The sequence below is a fragment of the Panthera uncia genome, chromosome D4 (genome assembly GCF_023721935.1).
Source record: "Panthera uncia isolate 11264 chromosome D4, Puncia_PCG_1.0, whole genome shotgun sequence".
Classification (NCBI taxonomy): Eukaryota; Metazoa; Chordata; class Mammalia; order Carnivora; family Felidae; genus Panthera; species Panthera uncia.
The window spans coordinates 60,419,076-60,441,806 of record NC_064807.1 but is presented as its reverse complement, the minus strand read 5'-3'; the positions used below and the strand labels follow the sequence as shown (position 1 = coordinate 60,441,806).

Here is a 22,731-nt window from a genome sequence, read left to right as displayed (position 1 = left end):
GCAAAGGCAGAAGGTGACCTCAGAACGCAGCTATCATCCCGCCCACATATGTCTCATTCTCATTAATCACCTTCTGGCATCATGGCAGCCTACTCTGTCCTGCCCTCTGATACTTTAGTCTGTCTGCCTTGCTTCTGATGCACTGTGTCACCCAGACTTCCCAGCCGAAGTAAGAGTGTTATTTCTTGGAAAAGTTCCTGTAAAAAGTTTCTAGTCAAATTGCCGGAAAAAAACAGTTGATGTAGCGTCTACTTGGATTTAGGTGTGCTTTCACATGCGTTATTCCGGTTCTCTTCCCCACAGCCCCTTGAGTCAGATAGTGTTATTCCTTCACCCAGCAGAAATGTTTACATACATACCCTTTGTCATGCGGCATGCGTAGGTTCTAGAGATACAGCAATGAACCACATCTACCCAGAAAGCAAGAGTAGCAAATACACAGTTGCTCGTTGTGATAGCTGCTCTGAGGAGAGGTGTTGGATGCTGTGAGGTAATGCGAATGCTTTCTGAGACAGACCTACAAGACTTGAGGGAAGAGTAGAAATTCTTAAGGGAAATAGGGGAAGAAGAGTATTTCAGACAGAAGGAGGAGCAGGTGTGAAGTTTCTGAGGTGGGAATGAACGTGAGACTTTGAGAGAGCGGGAGTGTGCCATCACTGTACAGATGAAGGCGCTGAAAGACTTGGAGGGGCTGAGCGACTTGCCAGAGGGTTCCACAGTAAGTGGAAGGGCCAGACCGGAGCCCAGGAGCACACAGTGCGTCCCAGGCAACTCTAGTATCCTGAGGTCAAAATAAAGTCAGTTAAATTGGATTTCTCATCAAAGCTGAGAATTCACCCAATTTCTATATAAAAATTACTAAAAATGTCTGTAACAAATTATATCATAGTCTGTTTAAATTCTTTATAATGGGTCAATGTAGAAACAAAAATGAAATTACTCATATGTGGTATTGTTGTTTCTGTTATTATTGTTTTATACTGTGGGGCCCAGCCCTCCAGTAAGATAAAAATTCTCTGGGGGCATCTGGGTAGCTCAGTCGGTTAAGCATCCTACTCTTGGTTTCCGCTCAGGTCATGATCTCATGGTTCGTGGGTTTGAGCCCTGCGTCAGGCTCTAGTGTGGAGCCTGCTTGGGATTCTCTCTCTCTGTCTCACTGTCTCTGTCTCTCTCTTCCCCTCCCTCTCTCTCTCTCCTCTTCTCCCCTCCTCCCCTGGTCCTTCTCTCTCTCTCTCTCTCTCAAAATAAATAAGTAAAACTTAAAAAAACAAAAAGGTAAGAACTCTCTGTTCTAATACCAGAAGCCCACCACTTATAAAAGTTACATATACATGGACAAGTGACTTAAAAATCACTGAACTTGAGTCAGCATTTGCCGTAAAAGGCGTAAGTGCATGTGTGTAGCAAGAGAGAAATGTGGTAACCAAACGTGATAAAATGTTACATCTAGGTTAGGGTATACAGGTGCTCATTCTATTACTTTTTCATATTTTCTGTAAGTTTTAAAATGTTCAGAATAAGAAGTTGGTATAAAAAGTCTCTGAACCTGTAATTTGTCTTTGGTTAAGAAGCAGGAAGGAGGGTCTTATTGCCTGAGAATTTTTGAGAAAATGTGTTTGGAAGAAGCTTGACATCTGTTCTGTACAGGTGTATTGTGATATTGTTAATTGCATTTTCTGCTTATTTTCACTGTGATAAATGACCTTCCGGAGGGTCATTGAATGTGAAAAGAATTTTCTTGAATAGACTTTTGCTGACATCTTGAGGGCTACTTAGAGTCACTCGATGACTTTTGGAAACTGATGCACGGTTCTCTCTGTGGCTGTCTGAATTTTTCAGTGAAACCTCCCGTGAGCAGGTATGGCAGTTGAGGCCATTTTATTGGTCCCAAAACTACCTTCTTTCTTAAGTTGCCATCTCCTGAACATTAGCATGTCTGCCTTACCACTGGGTATCATGGAAGGTGGATATGCTTTTGTGAATATTCTCCCATTACCAAGTGGCATGTATGCCCATAATACAAAGATGGGTTAATATTAAGAAATAGAAATCCCCACCACAAGCTAAAATTAAAGGAAACCGGCTTATCTTATCAGTTAATTCTGAGAGACTTGATAAAACCCAGTATAGGTTCTTGGAAGAAATTAATGAGGCAGAGTGTATGAATCAGCCGTTGCTTGCACTGAATTTTTTAAATCTTTAATGACTATTCATTGCTTCATAATGTGTTGCAAGCTCAAATTGAGGTGTGACCCATGTCTGAATTGAGTTGTGAAATCTGTCTAAGCCATAAATTTTGTATATTGTCTTGCATTTGGGAATTTCCACCAATGCTGTGTTACTGGTGTCTTTCTTTTATCAGCCCTGTTTAAGAATTAAGGATGAGGTGAGACCATAAAGTCAGAAAACAAACAACATAATTATATGACAATATAAAAATGTAATGGCTCTAATTTTCAAAAAAACATTCCAAGTGAGTATTTTCAAAGTAGCTCCTTAGGGAGGCAATGCATGTACTCATTCCTTAGAACGTGTTGGGAATTCCTTGGGAGTTGTCCTCTGCACCACTTTACTAGTCCACCAGGAAAACCCATCTCCGTGCAGTCACAGGACAGCCTTCTTCAGTTTGCTGCCTGTATTTTTCCTTCTCTCTCCCTCTTCCACCCATCAGCATCCTGTGGAGTGCTTTCTGCCCTATCTTGACTTCACTTCTTTATATGCCCTTCTTAGGACTTTGTGTTCAAAGGTTCAGCTAACTAGGTTGAGAACTTAGAACTGGAGAAAGGAAGAAGGCAAAAGGTAGGTGTAACAGGCTGATTTCACCCAGTCAGCTCTTTTGTTTCTGTGTGTGAGCTAGATGCGTCAGCTTTGATCTCCCCCAACCTGTCTCCCCACCAAAACAAACAAACAAACAAAAAAATAGGTTGGGGAGGTTGGGAACTATGGAAGCAGAATTTTGAACTCAGACTAACACTAGAGTGTCATCAGGAAGTTTCCAACGTTTTAAGTTGAGGTATATTTTTTGAAACCCCAGCGTAAAACTTGCAGCTTAAATGACCCTCATCTAGGGTTAAAATTTAGTTCACTTCCAAAGTCCCTGAATTCTCCACTGTTGCATTTATTTAAAAAAAAAATTTTTTTTTAACATTTATTCATTTTTGAGAGAAAGAGAGCGTGAGCCAGGAAGGGGTGGAGAGAGAGGGAGACACAGAATCTGAAGCAGGCCCCAGGCTCTGAGCTGTCAGCACAGAGCCCGACGCGGGGCTCAAACCCACAAACCATGAGAGCGTCACCAGAGCTGAAGTGGATGCCTAACTGACACAGAGGCACCCCTCCATATGTTGCACTTAACGAAGGGAACAAAGTAGGAGGAAGAGAAAAAAGAAAAGGAAGTCGAGGCAGTTAAAGACACAGAATCAAGGAGTAAAATGTGGAACAACCTCTTCTCTACCCACCGGGCATTTATGTCCTGTGATGGCAGCAGAACAGGTGTCCTCCCTCATCCTGCATAGGACTAAGATGCCAAGTTTCATCCATGTCACAGAGCTCACAATCACCCTTTTAGTTTGTCCTATCTGGAGGGTCCATGAAAGGAATCTCTACATCTCTGGTATATAGTATAAGAGAAGTACACTAAGTATACTAAGTATGCTAAGTACAGTATAAGAGAAACCCTGTATAGTAAGTCACCAATAACTATAGAGGGTTTCTCTTATACTGTACTTACGGAATCCACACATCTTTTTGCTACCTGTATTTTGTATTACAAGTTTTTACAAATTTCATTTAAGATTCTAGCCTGTGGAAACAAAGTAGCAGTAATAGTAATAGTGATGATAATAATATAAAATAATAATGATAATAATAATAAATGTAAACTCTATAAACTCCATAAAACTCTATAATGATAAATGTAAACTCTATAAACTCCATAAAATAAAACTCTATAATAATAAATGTAAACTCTATAATAGCAAGGACCTTGTCTTTTTACCCTTGTGTCCCCAGCACTGGAATGATGCCTAGCACATAGGAGGTGCACGATTATAGTTATTGAATAGATGGATGGATAAATGTAATGAGTAGTAGCCAGCTTTTATGAACTATTAGTTTTGTAGGTATTCCATTAAGTACTTCAAATAAGTTATCTCATTATCTCCCAACAGTACGATTAAGTATTTTCTGCAGTATTTCATCAAATCTAACTTGGCATTGATTACAAGGCACACTTTTATCTGTAACTGAAAAAAAAAAACACCCACAGAAAAATACACAACACAGTGCTTTCCTATCACTTAGAATTTTTTTATGATAAGAGCTATTTTAGACTTAAAGATTTTTTTTGGTCATATCATTAGTGTATGTACCCAAAAAGGAAAATAAATTTGTTCAAGTAATCCTGAAACAATTTCACATTCAGAATCTGACTGTTATACACCACTTTTCAATTCTGAGTCATTGATTTTTGTGTTTTTCCACACAATATTGACTTCTGTGCCATTAAGAGTGTTGGTAATGCTCTTGATTAAAGAGTGTTATCCTGCTTTTTCTAGGATTTTCTTCCAAGCTTCTGATACCCATTCTGGAAGTATTGATGCTGGCACTTAACTCTTTGAATACCTTAGAGGTTTTTGTTTTTGGTTTTTTTTTTCCATTGAAACATGTCACTGCTTGTTACGCAACTTTAATCAAAGTCAGCAAGATATAATCAAAATGTTAACAGTGGTTTTCCTCGGTGGTGGTTGGATTACAAATTGTACCTGTTTTATTCTTTGTAATTGTCTTTCTTTTCCAAAATTTCTACACATATACACAGTTCAAACTTGCCTTTGCTTCACCTGTCGTTCATGGTCTCCCTTTGTCTCATCTTCTGCATCCTCCTTGTCTGGGGAGTTTGGAAGTTAAATTCATCACTCTCCCTGGTGGTGCTGCTGCTTTAGATGGAGAAAGTCCCATCAATCTGCCCCTGGTGGGACCAGGATCTCTGCTGACCTCCAGTGGCTGTAGGGTGCATGGCACTCAGCAAGAGCCATTTCATACATTATCTGTTGGAAGGTGCAGAACATTCAGACTCTTGCTAGCTAGCATTTTTAGGAAAGTACTTTGTAACTGACCTTGAACTAAGCAGCACATGTTCCCAAATACCAGAGTTATTCTTACCTGTGTGCCTTCCCATACAATTTGAACTTTCCACAATGGAAATTGGGAAGCGTTTGTTAGACCAATATGTAAATGAGTCATTAAGAATAAGAAAATTATTATAAACAGCAATATTGGAATATTAAAAACATCAGACTTGCTAAGATCAGACTAGATCTTAATTCTCACCACAAAAAAATGATAGTTACGTGAAGTGATAGAGGTGACAATCATACTACAGTATATATATTAATGTATCAGACCACCATGTTGTATGCCTTAAGCTACACAGTGTTATATATCAAATATATTTCCATTAAAAAAGTAAAAGGAAGAAGAAGAAGAAAATATCCACCGAAGAATTCATGTGCACAAAACAGAACTTGGATGCCCAGTGTCAGCCTGAATCCAGAGTAAGCCTGTAGGCTTTGTTTGTAATCTTTCTGTTTAGGGTTTTATTTTGTTGTGGTGTTTCATTCCTGTTGTTTTTCCCTCCATGTGGGCAGGGCATGGTTTGGGAATGGAAAAAATACAGAGGCAGCAGTGGTCCTCCTCCCTGAACCAGAAGAACAGTAAGACCTTCCTGTTGAAGTCATTGCCAGGGGTAATCACAGCAGCGAGACACATTGCGGAGATAAGAGCTGAGGCACTTTTCCCATGTGGAACCCTGCTGGGCCTGAGTGAGCAAGGTGGTGGGCGGGCAGGCAGGCAGAGCCTTTCAAGGAAAAGTGACCACTGAAGCAAAAATACATGCTAATTTTCTAATCAGCGAGCTGTTAACCTTCTGAAATTTATAATTCCTTTGACATGCATTTTAACATTTGATCCATCCAGTTAATTAAAAAAAACATTTATTATACCCCTTAAATCATTCTTTGTTATATTGTCAAAATGTCACATTATAATTATCTTAAAATCATTTTTGACCAAAGCTTGTAAAAATTCACCTTTATGTCTGAGATTATTGATTAATGTAATTTTAAGGTTTTTGCTCCTTAATAATTAAAAGCCACCTTATTATGCAGCATACCTGCTGCCATGATATTGTTTGAGAATTAAGCAGGCAAGTGTCTGTTCTTCCAGTAGTCTTCAAGTCTTATTCGATCTTTTTCTATCCATAACTAGAATTTTAAGGCAACCTAGAGGTTGTAATGTTGAAGTTTGTAAACAGACTCTTGGTATACCTGCCAGGTCTATTGCAGTAGTTTCCTTACTGGTCTCCCTGATTCTCCCAGATTTACTGCCAGGTGAATATTTTTACAGCCCGCTTCTACTGCTCAGTGGCTGCTTTGTACCTGTCAGGTAACACTCAGACTCCATTAGCCTAGAATTTAAGTCTGTCTGGAGTACACCTATAGCCTTATTTATTTTATTTCTGGTTTTTGCATGTTTGCTATCAGCACACTACTTGCCCATTATGCCCACTAATTTAAGAAAGTTAATGACTCCAGCAGTGCCTCTTGGCCGTTTTTATACTGACCTTTAGGCCACAATAGAAAATGGATGTTTCCAATTAGACTAGTCCCTTTCTTAATAGGTCTATGTCATAAACTTTCTGCCAAATCCTTTGGGGATTAGAAAAATTCCTTGGCTTTCTACTGGCAAATTAGGCACCAGCTAGGTGAGTTTAGCCTTATTAACACTATGTACCTAAATTGGACTTAGTGGGAATATTTTCCCTTTGTGGAGCTTGATATTAATGAATTTAAAAACTTTTAATTATTACTTTGCCAATAGGATGGGCAAAATGTTTTCTGGTTGTTTTCATTTGTAACCTCTTCATTACAGGTGAGCATGTTTTTACATGTTTACTGTGTTTCTTTTATAAATCAACTGATACAGGGGCACCTGGGTAGCACAGTTGGTTTAGCGTCTGACTTTGGCTCAGGTCATGATCTCACAGCCTGTGAGTTCGAGCCCCGCGTCGGGCTCTGTGCTGACAGCGCAGAGCCTGGAGCCTGCTTCAGATTCTGTCTCCCTCTCTCTCTGCCCCGTCCCCTGCTAACGCGCTCTCTCTCTCTCTCTCTCTCTCTCAAAAATAAACATTAAAAAAAATTTTATAAATCAACTGATACCTTTAGCCCAGTTATCTTTCTGGTGGTCCTTTTGTTAATTTTGTTATGTATTCTGAATATTATTGTCTCTAATATATGTCACAGAAATCTTCCAATTTTTCTTAAAAATTCATGGTGTTCTTCATCATCTAGATGCTTTCTAGCCTACGCAGCTTCAAAATCTGCAAATGTCTTGGTTTATGTTTGATGCTGATGCAGGCCCTCTCCACAAATAGACCTTGTTTCCTAAGCACCACAAGGCCATAGGGATGTTACTCTGCTTTTCTGTTCCAACCTTCAGCTTCCTGTGCCTCCCACGTGCTCAGTAAATATCCTCTGGGGGAAACTTGCTGTGTGTTTCAGGGTCCTTATCATCCACCCTTCCAGCCCAGGTGACTATGAAAAGCTTCACTGAGTTCTCTTGCTGTCTGTGCAGGCATAATCCTCGGCCCTAAATCTGCACCAATTGCAGATTTATTTTTTTTACGTAGTTTATTGTCAACTTGGCTAACATACAGTGTGAAAAGTGTGCTCTTGGTTTTTGGGGTAGATTCCCATGGTTCATTGCTTACATATAACAGCCATTGCTCATCCTAACAGGTGCCCTCCTCAATGCCCATCACCCATTTTCCCCTCTCCCCGCATCCCCATCCACCCTCAGTTTGTTCTCTGTACTTAAGAGTCTCTTATGGTTTGCCTCTCTCCCTCTCTGTTTGTAACTATTTTTTCCCCTTCTCCTCCCTCATGGTCTTCTGTTAAATTTCTCAAGATCCAAATATGAGTGAAAACATATGATCTGTTTCCTTCTCTGCCTGACTTATTTCACTCAGCATAATAGCTTCCAGTTCCATCCACAGTGCTGCAAATGGCAGAGTTAATTTCTAAGAGGAATTGCATAGTAAACGTATAGGAAAGAAAATAGCCAGTGGGTGATTTTTGCTCACTTAGGAATGGTCCCTTCCTTCCTAGAATTTTCATTCATGTAGTCTTCATTGGTTTCATGGTGTCTGATGTCTGTAAAAATGTGATTTTTAAAAAATCTGTTTTTCCCTAGTTGTCACAGCAGGAGCAGTAGATTTCTGCTACCTACTACATCCCACTTGGAAATGGAAATTCTTTAGTAGATTCCCTTTTGAATTTTCTGTGAATCCAATAAGATTGCCTGCAAATAATAACATTTTTATTTCTTTTCCAATATATGTATGCTTTCTTATTAAATGACTGAGAACTCCACTACAGTGTTCTTACAGAAGGGATAGCAGACATCTGTATTTCTTTCTTGATCTCAGCAGGACAGCTTTCAGTATTTTACTGTCAAGATGTTTGGTAGTTGTTTATTTAGATATCCTTTATCAGATTACGGAAGTTCCCTTCTGTTGTTAGTTTGCCAAAAACCTTTAAGTCTGGATGGATGTTGAATTTTATCCAATGTTTCTCTGCTTCTTTTGAGAGGCACAGTAGTCCCCCTTGTCTGTGGTTTTGCTTTCTGTGGTTTCAGTTCACGGTCAAGTATAGTTCCAAAGCTGATGAATTGTCAGAAGGTCAGTAGTAGCCTAACATTACATCACAACACCTACGTCATTCATCTCATTTCATCTCATCACATAGTCATGTTATCTCACATCACCACAAGAAGGGTAAATATAGTACAAGAAGATATTTTGAGAGAGAGAGAGACCACATTCATGTAACTTTTATTACAGTGTATTGTTATAATTGTTCTGTTTTATTATTGTTGTTGTTAATCTCCTTACTGTGCCTAACTCATAAATTAAACTTTATCATAGGTCTGTATGTATAGGGAAAGACCATAGTATATAAAGGGTTCGGTATTACCCACGGTTTCAGGCATCCACTGGGGGCCTGAGAACATATCCCTTGTGGATAAGGGTGTGGGGGGGGGCACTTAGTGCAATTTTCCTCTTTTATCCTGTTAATGTCATGAATTACATCAATTGATTTTCAAACATTAAACTGAAGTGCTAGACCAAATCTAGCTTGTGATGTATTATCCTTTGTACACAGTGCCAAATTTAGTTTAATATTTTCAAGTTTTGCATCTGTGTTCTTGAGTAAGACTAACATATACTTTATTTTTCTCATCATTTCCTTGTCAGATTTGGCAGAAGGATTACGCTGACCTCATAAAGTTAGTCAGGAAATGTTCACTCTTTTTGTATTTTCTGGAACATTTGTATAAACAGCATTATTGGCTGCTTAAATGTTTGGTAAAACTTGATGGTGAAGCTTTCTAGAAATGGAGTTTTCTTTGTGGGAAGGCTTTGGATTGTGGATTCAATTTACCTAATAATTTTAGGACCACTTATGTTTTCTATTTATTCTGGTGTCAGTTTGGTAAGTTGTGCTTTAATGGGAATTTTTTAAATTAAGTTTTTAATTCCAGTATAGTTAATATACAGTGTTATATTCATTTCAGGTGGACAGTAAAGTGATTGAACAACACTATACATTGCTCAGTACTCATGATGATGAGTATGCTCTTAATCTCCATCTGCTATTTCACCCATCTCCACCCGCCTTGTACCCATCGGTTTGTTCTCTGTAGTTAAGAGTCTGTTTCTTGGTTTGTCTCTCTCTCTTTTTTCCCTTTGCTTGTTGGTTTTGTTTCTTAATTTCCACGTATGAGTGAGATCTTAGCTGACTGACTTATTTCACTTGGTATTATACCCTCTGGCTCCATCCGTGTTGTTGCAAATGGCAAGATTTCATTCTTTTTTTAGTGGCTGAATAATATTCCGTTGTACATATATACCACATCTTTATCCCTTTGTCAGTGGACACCTGGGCTGATTCCATAATTTGGCTGTTGTAAATAATGCTGCAGTAAACATAGGGGTGCATACATCCTTTCAAATTAGTGTTTTTGTATTCTTTGGGTAAATACCCAGTAGTGTGATTACTGGATCATAGAGTAGTTCTGTTGAAAAATTTTTGAGGAACCTCCATATTGTCTTCCACAGTGGCTGCACCAGTTTGCCTTCCTGCCAACAGTGCAAGAGGGTTCCCCTTCTTCCACATCCTTGCCAGCACCTGTTGTTTCTTGTGTTGTTGATTTTAGCCATTCTGACAGGTATGGCGTGATATCTCATTGTGGTTTTGATTTGCATTTCTCTGATGGTGAGTAGTGTTGAGCAACTTTCCATGTGTCTGTTGGCCATCTGGATGTCTTTGTAGAAATAATGGAAATATTAAAACTTTATCTAAATCTCCAAACTTATTGTCATTATGTTATTGATAATATTCTCTTAATATCCAAGTTAAATATTCCTGCTACATTCCTTAAATTAATTGTTTTCTCTCTCATTTTTTTTTTCTTGATCGGTCTCTCTAGTGGTTTATCAATTTTATTAGTCTTAACAAAAACCAAATTTTGGCTTTTTTGATCTTTTCTATTGTATATTTGTTTTCCACCTCATTAATTTTTGCTTTTATCTTTCTCATTCACTTCTCTATTCCTTGTTTTTAATTTGTTCTCTTTATAAATTTTTAAGATTAATGCTTAGCTCTGTTTTTCAGCCCTTTCCCTCTAACATCCATTTTAATGTCATAAATTTACTCTGCGTATCACTTTGGCTACATGTGGCAAATTCTGATATGTATTTTCATTATCATTCAGTTTCTCTTTGTGGTTTCATCTCTGATCAATGTCTGTATAGTTTTTTAATTGTCATAAGTTGAATCATTTGAAAGTTGTTGAGAATTTTTTTGTGACTCATCATGTTGATTTTTTACATGCTGTGCACACCTGCAAAGAACTTGTATTCCACAGCCTCGGGGCAGTTTGTCCTCTATGTGCCAGTTTAGTCAAGTTTCTTGGTTGCATTGTTCAAATTCTCTTTATTTTTATTTATCAGTTGCTGAGAGAAATGTGTTAAAAATTTGATTATAGATTGATCTTTGTAGTTCTGTAAGTTTTTATTTTATATATTTTTAGGCTGTTACTTGATGTATACAAATCAGAATTGTATCTGCCTGGGGCGCCTGGGTGGCTCAGTCGGTTGAGCGTCCGACTTCAGCTCAGGTCACGATCTCGCGGTCCATGAGTTTGAGCCCCGCGTCAGGCTCTGGGCTGATGGCTCAGAGCCTGGAGCCTGCTTCGGATTCTGTGTCTCCCTCTCTCTCTGCCCCTCCCCCATTCATGCTCTGTCTCAAAAATAAATTAAAAAAAAAAAAAGAATTGTATCTGCCTGTGGAATTGAATTTTTTATTATGAAGGGTCCCTCTTGGTCTGTAGCACTGGTTTTTGCCTTAATATCTGCTTATTTACTATTAGTATAGCTATACAAGATTTCTTTTGATCAGTTTTTGCACAGGATATTTTTCCTCAGCCTTTTTCTTTCAAGCTTTGAGCATCCTTATGTTTAGATGTGTATTTTATAACTAGTATATAGTTAGATTTTACTTCTGCACGTTTGTCAAAGATCACTTCTATATGTATATGTAGGTTGATTTGTGGTTTCTATTCCATTGATCTGTTTATCTTTATGCCAGTAACACACTGTCTAGATCCCTGCAGGTTTACAGTAAGTGTTGAAATCCACTGGTTTAAGCTCTCTAGTTTTGTTTATCAGGGATATTGGTAATTTTCTTACAGTGTCTTTGGTTTTAGAAAAAGGGTAATGCTGGTATCATAGAATGAATTGGGAAGTAAACCTTTCCATTCAGTTTTTGGGAAAACTTTGTGCAGAAATGGGATTATTTATTCTTTAAATATTTGGTAGTTTTGGCCAGTTCTCATCATGGCTTTTTGCTGGTAGTTCCAATTCAAATTAAATATTACAGGGTTTTTACTTAATTTTCTTAGTTTTCTCTTTGCATCTTTTTTTTCTCTTATGCTGAAAATCTTGACTCTTAGTGGCATTAGCATAATTGCTCGTGTGCTTTATCTATAATGTGTGTGTTTATTTCAAAATAACAATGCTAGTATTACAATTTTTTAAAATGAATTTTATTTTACTATTAAAAACATTTCCATAGTTCCAAAATCAAAAGTATAAATCCAAGGTATAGCCAGGGAAAACTAAATTCCATCTATGACCTTTTCTTGCTTTTTCTCCCATTGATGGTATTGGGGGGGGGGGGGCAAAGATTATATGTACTTGCTTATATCTCATATACTCATATCTCACATGCTTGCTTATATATATCTCATATACTTGTTCTTTTTGACTTAACAGTGTATCTGGGAGATTGCTCTTTAGCAATACAGAGCGATGTTTTTTGTTCCTTTATGTAAGATCCTACTACTACATTGTATGGGTATACCATACCTTATTTAAGTAGTCCTTTATTGATGGATATTTAGGGGAAACAGTAACTTTTATTTTTTATTTTATTTAAAAATATTTTTTTTTTGGGGCGCCTGGGTGGCGCAGTCGGTTAAGCGTCCGACTTCAGCCAGGTCACGATCTCGCGGTCCGTGAGTTCGAGCCCCGCGTCAGGCTCTGAGCTGTCAGCACAGAGCCCAGTGTGGGACTCAAATTCACGGACCGTGAGATCATGACCTGAGCCAAAGTCAGACGCTCAATCGACTGAGCCACCCAGGCGCCCCGAAACAGTAGCTTTTAAAAAGACATTTTCCATATTCCAGAGCAGAGCATTGTGGCATTGGCCAGTAGAACTATTTAACCTAATTTTAACAACATTTTATATTCTCATTTCTGCATCACTGTAAGCATTCATTTTATGGTATGCTAGGTTTCACCATATAGTGTGCTAGGGACTGAATGTGTTTTTTCATTAGGAAGTTAAAGTTTCTTTTTATTATTTCCCTGGGCTGGTTTTCTTGTAAGTAGGGTAACCCTAAGCCTTTGTGGCCTTTGCCTAATAACAAGCGCCTCTGTTTATCTTAAAAGACTTTCACTTGCTTGTGAAAGCACTCTTACTCTCAATTTGTAGCACCTATTTAAGTAAGTTAATTCCTTGCTCAGGTGATAGAACCCACCATTCTCATGATACCTCAAAGGTGTGTTTTCTCATTATAACCTATCAGGTTGAAAAAGGGCTGGTAGTGGTATATCCACTAGTCTTCCGTTCAAGAAGTACCAGCTTCGAATCCAAACAGATTAGTGTCTATATTAAATATGTGTATATTACGATATCTTACTATTATTTCAGATTTCTGTGATTTGGTGAATAAAATACTCTCCTTGGCCCCATATATAACCAGTCGTTCCCTTTGTTTGCTTGTATTTGTCTTTGTTCAAAGGATTTTGGTAGTAAAGCGTGATATCCTCCTTTGTAAATCCTCCATGGAGTTCACCAGAGTGTTATGTGATCTAACGTAGCCTTCTTTCTTTGAGAACCCATATTCCCTACTTAACCTCTAATACATCATTTTAACTTTCTCTGGTGGTTTATCCTAGAGAAAACAGAACACAACCTTGACTGACCAGGTATTATAAGTACTTTCCCCTCTTCCTGGGCAGTGCAAAACCTTAAAATACTTAGAGTCATTAGCCTCCTTCTCACCTCCTCTATCCCAGCTTATATGTTGCCGGTGTCATCGTGTATTTTAGCTTGTGCCAAACCCCACAAGGCATAACTGTTACTGTTTTGTATAGTCAGTATTCATTTAGATTTTTAAAACCGCTTTATTGAGGTATAATTGACATATCGAAAACTTACATATTTAAAATGTACAAATTGGTAAGTTTGAGCCGTGTATATGCCCATGAAACGGTCAGCACACATATGTATGTGCATACGCTCTAGTACACTTGTTCCTACCATAGCACCTCTTAGAAAATGAAGGGGGTCGGCACAGCCGTATTGCAGTTCTGTTGGGTTTTATAGTCACTAGAATGGGAGGCGGGGTAAGAGAATTTCCATGGTTTGTTGTGCCACCATTTTAGGATTCTCTCATTTTATGTATTTATTTTAAGTTTATTTATTTTGGGAGAGAGAGAGCACACGTGACTCTGAGTGGGGGAGGGGCAGAGAGAGTGGGAGAGAGAATCCCAAGCAGGTTCCACGCTGTCAGCTGGGAGCCAGATGTGGCGCTCAATCCCACAAACTGTGAGATCATGACCTCAGCTGACATCAGGAGTTGGGCACTTAACTGACTGAGCCACCCAGGTGCCCCTGCCTTCAGGCTTTCCATTAAAAACTCAGTTAATTAAAAAAAAAAAAAAAGTCACCTGTTTTAGGCCACTTCACTGCCCTCTCAGGTCCCCTTCATTTAAAAAATTCAGTGCATCTTTTATCATTTTCACATATGTGAGTAGTATGGTATTTGAGCTTCTCTAGTGCCTAGAAGATACTGATTTCTTGTATTTGCCACCTCTTGGAAATAACAGCAGAAATACTTTTTTTTACATTCTGATTTGGTCTATATCTTAGTAATTGTGATTTCTGCAAATGAGATCAGTATACCTTTTGATGTAGATTCTTATTTTGAGACTTATAAACACTCATAATTTTAAGGATTTGTGTGTGTGTGTGTGTGTGTGTGTGTGTGCTTTTTAAAATCTCCACTGCCTAGGAATATACCCGTAGGTCATAATAAAGGGACTTTTCTTTTAGTGTATACTGTTGACTTTGGGGTTTTATTGCGTTAGCTAACACAAAATTTGTGGATTTGGGATTATGAATAATTCTTCTAGCAAAGAATCTAATATTTTCAGCTTTGAAAGTAGTTTAAATTTAAATTTAGTTTTCTTTTATTAAATGCTGTAAGAGATTCTCACATGTACAAAGTAAGGTGAGTAACTATTTTCAAAATCGGAATTTTGCACATTCTGATTACTTTCTGGAATCTATAATGTTTACTAACACTAAGAGTTTACTGTGTCATGCATTTGTATTATCTCATTTAATCCTTAAAACCACCCTATGTGGTAGAAATTTTTATCCTTACGTAACAGATGAGAAACTAAGGCATGGAGAGTTGATACAACTTACAAATTCACACAACCAATAAATAGCAGATTTGGGATTTAAACCAAGCAATATATGTCCAGAGCCTGGCTCTTAATCAATATAAATTTGCCATGATTAATTTTTTTCTCTAACACTGAAAAATAATTATATGAACCAAAATATTCTCACTAAATAATTTTAAGGTTTTTGACTGTTGGGCTAATGCGCTTACCCAGACCAAGTACGAAGGTGAAGTTAATTTTTTTTTTTCCATTCTTTTAGCTGATATAGCCCAGAGATACAGGATAAGCAAATACCCAACCCTCAAATTATTTCGTAATGGGATGATGATGAAGAGAGAATACAGGGGTCAGCGATCAGTGAAAGCACTTGCAGATTACATCAGGCAACAAAAAAGCGACCCCGTTCAAGAACTTCATGACTTAGCAGAAATCACCACTCTTGATGTAAGTTGTTAACTTTTACTGGATCAAATGAACATTGCCTGTTTAGTTGATGTAAACAGATTCTTATGCAATCAAAGAATCTGAACATTTTCTTATATTTTATTGCAGTGAATTTGACATATACATATTTAGCGAGTTGAATTTTCCTTGAATCAATTCTAGAGGGAAATGCTAATGTTTTACTGAGCCTTTGGATAAAATATATAGCATCCAGTAGAGCTGTACTAATTTAAATTAATTGAGGGCAAAGAGTAGCCTGGGTTATGAAACCTAGAAGTTAACCTCAGGTATACGGGTATATGCAACCAGAGTTTCCAGATTTTCCTTAGTGGAGACCCTCAGGCTATCTGCTCTAATTACTTCTGTGTCGGTTCTTTGTATAACTTAGTGTCATCTAAAATAGCCTTCCCTTAATAAAAACCCTTTCCATTATATACTAAGAAGTGTTAAAAAAAAAAAAAAAATGAGTTGGGGCTTTAGGCTGTGAGGGTCGGGTTTGAGATTTGACTTTTACGTGCTGGTGAGCTAGGCAGTTAGTTACCCTTTCATGGATGCTTTCAGAAAACACAAGGCCCCTGCGTCAGAGACAAAGGACATTATTGCTCACATCCCAGCAAACAATGGGACCAGGTTTGCATTTGTGTCCTTTCCCTCCAAGTCCTGTGGAGGGGACAGGGAGGGTCCAGACTGGTGCCTGCACATGCTGTGGATTCTGTTGCAGGAGAACTCCTGTTTCAGAGCCAGCAGTAAGCCTGCTGCTTGTCCCCAAGGGAGACATTACCTCACACTACCGTGTTGCTTGTTGCAAATGCAAGCCTGAGAAATGGCCTGGATAAAGTGTGGACAGGATCTTGCACGTGGCTGTGCCTAAATGTATAGGAATATGACAGACCCATGAAGAAGACTCTACCAACTGTAATATGTTGTGAACCGGTGTCCTATTTTAAGAATAGTCACCCTGTTTAGGAATAGATTATCACTGATTAGTTAAAATGAACTGCTAGAAGGAAATGTTTACGATTACATTAGATGGCAGTTAAGATCGTTTTCAACCTTCAGGTCATCGTCAGCAGTTTTGGACTAGGTGTTAAAATCAAAATATGCATTTATAGTCTTACTCCGTTTATACGTAATTGAACAACAGTGGGGTGAATGAAATAATATGTTTATAGCACTATATATGTTTGCAAAATAATCACTTTATTTTACAGCGCAGCAAAAGAAATATCATTGGCTATTTTGAACAAAAGGATTCAGAAAACTATAGAGTTTTTGAAAGAGTAGCAAATATTTTGCACGACGATTGTGCCTTTCTTTCTGCATTTGGGTAAGTATCTTAATGGAGAGTGTGTCAGTGGGTCAGCTTGGCTGCCATGTTGGATTCTTGTTGTGTGTGGTCATTTTCTGAAGATGAACTCTCCGGAGATGATCTCAGTTCCCATAAAGTCACCAACCAGTTTTCCTTACACCTGTCTGACCTCTTTAAGAGTTCTGTTTATTCTTTTTTCTGTACCATCTTCTGCTCCAGAATATGGGTGAGCAGAAAAGAATGGACAAGTTAACAACTACCTCTCGTGCTCATTTACTAACACAAAACACTAACTTGTGGGGTTTCCAAACTGAAACAACTCCCAGTCTTTCTCATTAAGAAGACTGGGTTTCGTTGTCTTGGTTAATCTCAGGTTCTCCACCACCTTTTCTTCTCCCTTCCCTGTCCCAGAGGAAGAGTCCTCCTTCCCAAGGTTAACTTCTTTACTTGTGTCTTTGTAACCATCCCTTCAGGAACCTCTGTGGCTTTCATCCATCAGTTGTCCTTGCTTTTTCATGTTTTCACCCTGACCCTTTTCATGAACTGCTTTCTTTTTCCAAAAAACATGATTCTCTCTTTCCAGACCTTGAGCTATAATCCTGTCTCTTTCTTTTCATTCCCAAATGTTTTCAAAGACTAGTTTATGTTAGGCTACCTTGAATTTCTTAAACTCTAACCAGTGAAAAATCCTTACTCTTTTGGAAGCCGACTTTACCTTCATTACTCTCGTGAAACTTCACTCCACACAGTCACAAAATGCTTCTTAATTCCTAAGTCCAGTGGGCTTTTTTTTCAATCTTTAATCCTCTTCAGTTTCTCTGAAGGATGTGACACTCAACTACCCTGTTTTTTTTCTGCTATGTCTGCACTGTGTTACCTTGAATCCCCCTGGTTTGCTCCTTATCATTCTGATTTCTCTGACTTTCCTATTTTTTTTTTCTTTCTCTCTCAGTGGAATCATTCAGTAGTTCTTCCCCTTTCTTTTCATTGGGGGTGTTCTCCACCATACTTTGACTTTTTGGAGTACTATTTCTCTTTTCCTTGGCCAATAACTGTTAGACTTAATTTTGGTGCCTATCTTGAGTAGAGCCCAGGTTTCTGGCACAGTGTGTCCTTTCCATTTTGTGACCTTCATCCTTGTTTTAATGCTTCTGTAGATTTTGTGTGTGTGTTTTGCTGTAAACACTATCAGTGATTTTTGGAGATCAACGTAGGAGTAAATAACAAAGGAACTCCTCCCTGCCTTGCTTTTCGCATGACTGCTTTCCAGCTGTACGGGCTGCTTGCTTGCGTCCTCACACACTGCGGGCACACTGAAGGCAGCAGAGCCCTCGCCCTTCCTGTTCTCCTAGACACCAGCTCCCCAGAGCTTTCCTGACAACTTTATATAAAAGAACACTGCCAGGAAGCCTGGGTGGCTCAGTTGGCTAAGCATCCAACTCTTGATTTTGGCTCAGGTCACCATCTCACGGTTCGTGGGTTCGAGCCCCTTGGAGGGCTCTACACTGACCATGCAGAGCCTGCTTGGGATTCTCTCTCTCTCTCTCTCTCTCTCTCTCTCTCTCTCTCTCTACCTCTCTATCTCTCTATCTCTCTATCTCTTTATCTCTTTCTCTCTCTGCCATTACCTGCTTGGGTGTGCTCGCTTGCTCTCTCAAAATAAATAAACATTAAAAAATAACACTGCTGTCATCCAGCTTATTAGCCTTTATCCACCTAGTTTTCTTCAGAGCACTTTTTTTTTTTTTTTTTTGGTTTCAATCACCCAAAATAAATGTATCTATTTGCTTGTCTCTCTTTCTACCAAAACGTAAGCTTCGCAAGAGCACAGGCACTGTCAGTTTTGTTCACTTCTGTGTACCCAGTGCCAAGACCATATCTGATACAAAGGAAGCACATAGTGAATAGGGAATGAATGAATGAATGAATGAACGAACGAATGAGTGAGTGAAGTGTGTTCTTCCTTTTTGTTCCATTGGTATCAGTCTCAGCTAGCATCCCTTGCACCTCTCTCCTGTACTACTCTAGTTAGAAAATGGAGATAAATCTGTTCAAGTAATCCAAATATAATTTAGAAAAAACGTTACCCATTTGACTTGGAATTTGTTATAGAATTCAATCACCAAATATTGATGGACACATTTTTTGTGCCAGAGTATATACTGTACAAGGCATAGGAAAAAACAGTGAACACATAAAAAAATTTGGTTGTCGTGGAACTAAATAACTAGGTTATTTCAGTTCATCTACTTTTTTTTTTTTTTTATAAGTTTTGGTTTTAAAAAGTAAAAAGAGAATTCATGATTGTCTGACTTGCAAGCAAATAATGTGTTTTTGTAATTGATTGATCTATGTGACCACATCAATGACCTTGACCCCAAGTTACTGGAAACAGGCTGGTGTCAAAAATAGCTTTTTAGTGCTAAAACTGCCATTCTAAATTTATAAAATATTGAGTCGCAAAAACAGCTAACTAAAATTTTCCTTTAAAAAAATGTGCCTTGGATTAAAGTTTTCCTTTAAATATATGGTTTTGTTGGTATTGCACAGTCTTATAAGTAGGAAAGATGATGGACAAGTATATATTTCAAGTCATTATAATACATGGCAAAACAGCTAGCCAATTCTGTTTCATTCAAGTATATTACTGCTATTATTTTTCTTGAGTATCGCTACTTCTCTCTTCCTATCAGAGCTGTTTCAAAACCAGAAAGATATAGTGGAGACAACATAATCTACAAACCACCAGGGGTAAGTTGCTATTTCTTAGTGTGTATAATTTTAAGTGTAATTTAAATGTATGGTATGATCTATATGTTTTATAATCTATAATTCATATTTTTTAATTCACAGAACCACAGACTTTGAGTATAAAAGGAACCTTAAGGCATCTTCTTCTATTAATCCAAACTTTTTAAAGATGGGGACATACAGGCTGAAAGTCAGATAGGGATTTAGTAGCCGAGCTGAGACTAAAGATCTCCTATCCCCAGGCCAGATCTACCTCTCTGTTTTGCATTCGTTTTAAGACGCAAATGCAAAACAATGTTTCAGTGGTCTGTGATCACCACTCCTACCTGAGTCAGACCAGCCAAGCTCCTAGGTCTTCTGGGGTGTAAATTAACCTGATACTTGCCAGCTAATAAGGAGCGGCTAGGTGGCTCAGAAGTTAAGTGTCTAAACTTAGAAGTAGCTGCTTAAGTCCAGATGATGGTAACCACAACCAAGAGGCAAAAATCACAGTCTGTGTCATCTCGTGTCCTCTCGTTTGACTTACCAGTATGTCACTGCCGTTTTCACACACGTGCAAACAGAAAATTGTTGGTATTTTTTTGGTTCATGGTTTTTATTTTAATGTTGTTTGTAGTGTCTTGATACAGTGAAGTTTTTAATTTTCATGTAGTCATATGAATGAAATTTTTGCTTAGAAAGCTCATTTCCTCTTCCAAATTCAGAGAAGTATTTGCCTGTTATTTCATTAATAGTAGGTTCCATAGTGTGACCATCTCTAGGTTATCAGAATCCAGTGCAGTGTCTCACTGTGTATTTTGGTTGTTAAGCGCACAGGCTCTGGAATGAGATTCAGGTTTAACGTGTCAAATCTGCCACCTTCCTAGGTGTATAACTCTGGGAAAGTTGCTTAGCTTCTCTGACCTTCAGTTTGTTCATTCATAAAAATAGCCATGATAATAATAGTCCTTGCCTTTGGGGGATGTTTCAAGGATTAAATGAGTCAACACATATAAGGTGCTTACAACAAACAGTGCTTTGACACAGTAAGTTTACTCAGTTAATGGTAGCTAATGTTTTTGTCATCATTTTAAACACTTCATAAATACGGATTTTGAGTGAATGTGGAAAGAGATATTGTAGGTAATATTAGAGATAGCTATGCCTTAGATTTATATAGTATCTTGTATTTCTTAAGGCCTTTTTCCTGGAAGTTTCCACATTTTCTTCTAACATTTTCAGCTCTAAGGGATAGCTAAATCAATTCATTTGGGTGATTCTTTTTCACAATGCCTGCCTGCCATTGGTAAAAATAAATAGTTAATTGACTCAAATCGGAGGAAAAGCAGAAGGCTTAGACATCACAGGTTGGATAATTAGGTCTCTGATAAATACAGACTTACCAGCTTTTTTACACAGCTCTCTTTCTTGGAAGTTTCATGATTTTTCGTTTTTGGGTTTTTTTTTTTGTTTGTTTTGTTTTGTTTTTCTTTTTTGTATACCCTGTAGATTTTCTGGGTCATAGATGGCTTAGAGAGTGCATTTTTACTAACACAGGTTAGATTCATTTAATTTTTTTTCCCCCTGCTTTTGTAATAGCATTCTGCTCCAGATATGGTCTACTTGGGATCTATGACAAATTTCGATGGGACTTACAATTGGATTCAAGATAAATGCGTTCCTCTTGTTCGAGAAATAACGTTTGAAAATGGAGAGGTATGGCTTTCTAATGTGTGTTATCTTGAATTCAGATTTCTGAAAGAGCCAAGGTTCCTCCAGACATCTTACTGTTTTACTACAGACTTACCAATTGTAAAAAATCGTACAGTGAACAGAACTATATTGTAGCCATTTCCAAAAAGAGGCCAGTGGTTCTTTGCCTTTACTGTCCCAGAACCCCTCTGTTGCATTTCCTGCCATAGCAATGGTTGACTACAGCCTTGAAAATAAGTTTGACCATGGCCTCTCAGGTGATTCTGATACTCCCTCTTGGTTAAGGGGGTGCCTTTAGAAGCAGTGCGCTGCAGATTTCGGTTACAATTAATTATATACAGTGAATAATCCTTTGCCATAAAAAGGTTTTCCCGATTCCTGTCTACCCTAAAAGAATGGACTTGTGTTCTCTTTCATCGTACTCATGACAGCGGTTATCAGTTATCATGTAACTGACATCAGTGATCCCATACTCCTGATCTAGGTCCATCTAAAGTCTTATAACTCTCACAGAAACAAAACACAAAAGCCTAAGATTGGAGGAGCAAATAACAAAGGCCTAGGTGTATGACGTACATAGAGAGCTGTGCATTGCATGTTAAAGAATTAGAATTGTATAGGTCAGATTTTAAATATACGGCTCAAGAAATTATCAAGTGTGAACACACCCATACAACCACCACTTAGAGATTGGCAATTCTGTAAAGGCTCAGCTGGTAAATATTTTAGGCTTTGCAGTTTGTACGCTGTCTTGTCCCAAGTGCTTCGGCTCTGCAGTGGTGGCACAGAAGCAGCCTCGGACAATACCTGCCCCAGGGAAGTGACGTTCAGTAAAGCTCGCTCGCGCTCTTTCCTAGTTTATCCTATGAGCACCTCTGCTACTTTGCTCAGTTCTCTAGGCTTCGGGTTTGTTTAGCTGAATACAATTTTTTATTGCATTAGTTTATTTACTCCTCAGAGGCTTAGAAAGAGTTAGTAACTTGTCCCGATTATTCACCTGCTCTCGTTGTTCTTGTAGGAATTGTTTCAAAAAGAGTTGAAAGGTGTAGACCTGGAAAACCTTAAACAACAAATAGGGGTTCCTCTCCCCACCTCCACAATAGTTGACACATTTAAAAGTCTTTGGATTTTTATTACATGTTGTAACCAACCACCCCAAATTATTTAAACTGTGAGGAAAGATTTGTTAGCCTCTAAAGCTGGTTGTCTTGATATCCCTCTCCTGAATCTTTTGATACCTGTTTCATAAAGAATGTGTTGGTGGGGACACAGGTGAACAGGGAAGCCTAGGCAGCATAAACTACCGGCTACTATGTTAATGTATGTAAATTGGCATAGCGACCTAAGTGACATGGATGTATTCAAACTGCTTGTCTATTCATTATTTCTCTCCTCATGGTCGTTGGTACATCCACCTCTTGCTTAGTGTTACAAAGCC

General features: G+C 38.2%; 1 protein-coding gene across 1 annotated transcript in view; it reads left to right on the top strand.

Annotated features, from left to right (window-relative positions):
- The window catches only part of ERP44 (endoplasmic reticulum protein 44), a 96,482-nt gene that overhangs the window by 50,541 nt on the left and 23,210 nt on the right, over positions 1-22,731 (top strand). Inside the window, exons 5-8 of the mRNA XM_049635327.1 lie at positions 15,357-15,541; positions 16,753-16,868; positions 19,544-19,601; positions 21,180-21,296. Coding sequence (XP_049491284.1) covers positions 15,357-15,541; positions 16,753-16,868; positions 19,544-19,601; positions 21,180-21,296 — 476 coding nt within the window. The remainder of the gene's footprint in view (positions 1-15,356; positions 15,542-16,752; positions 16,869-19,543; positions 19,602-21,179; positions 21,297-22,731) is intronic.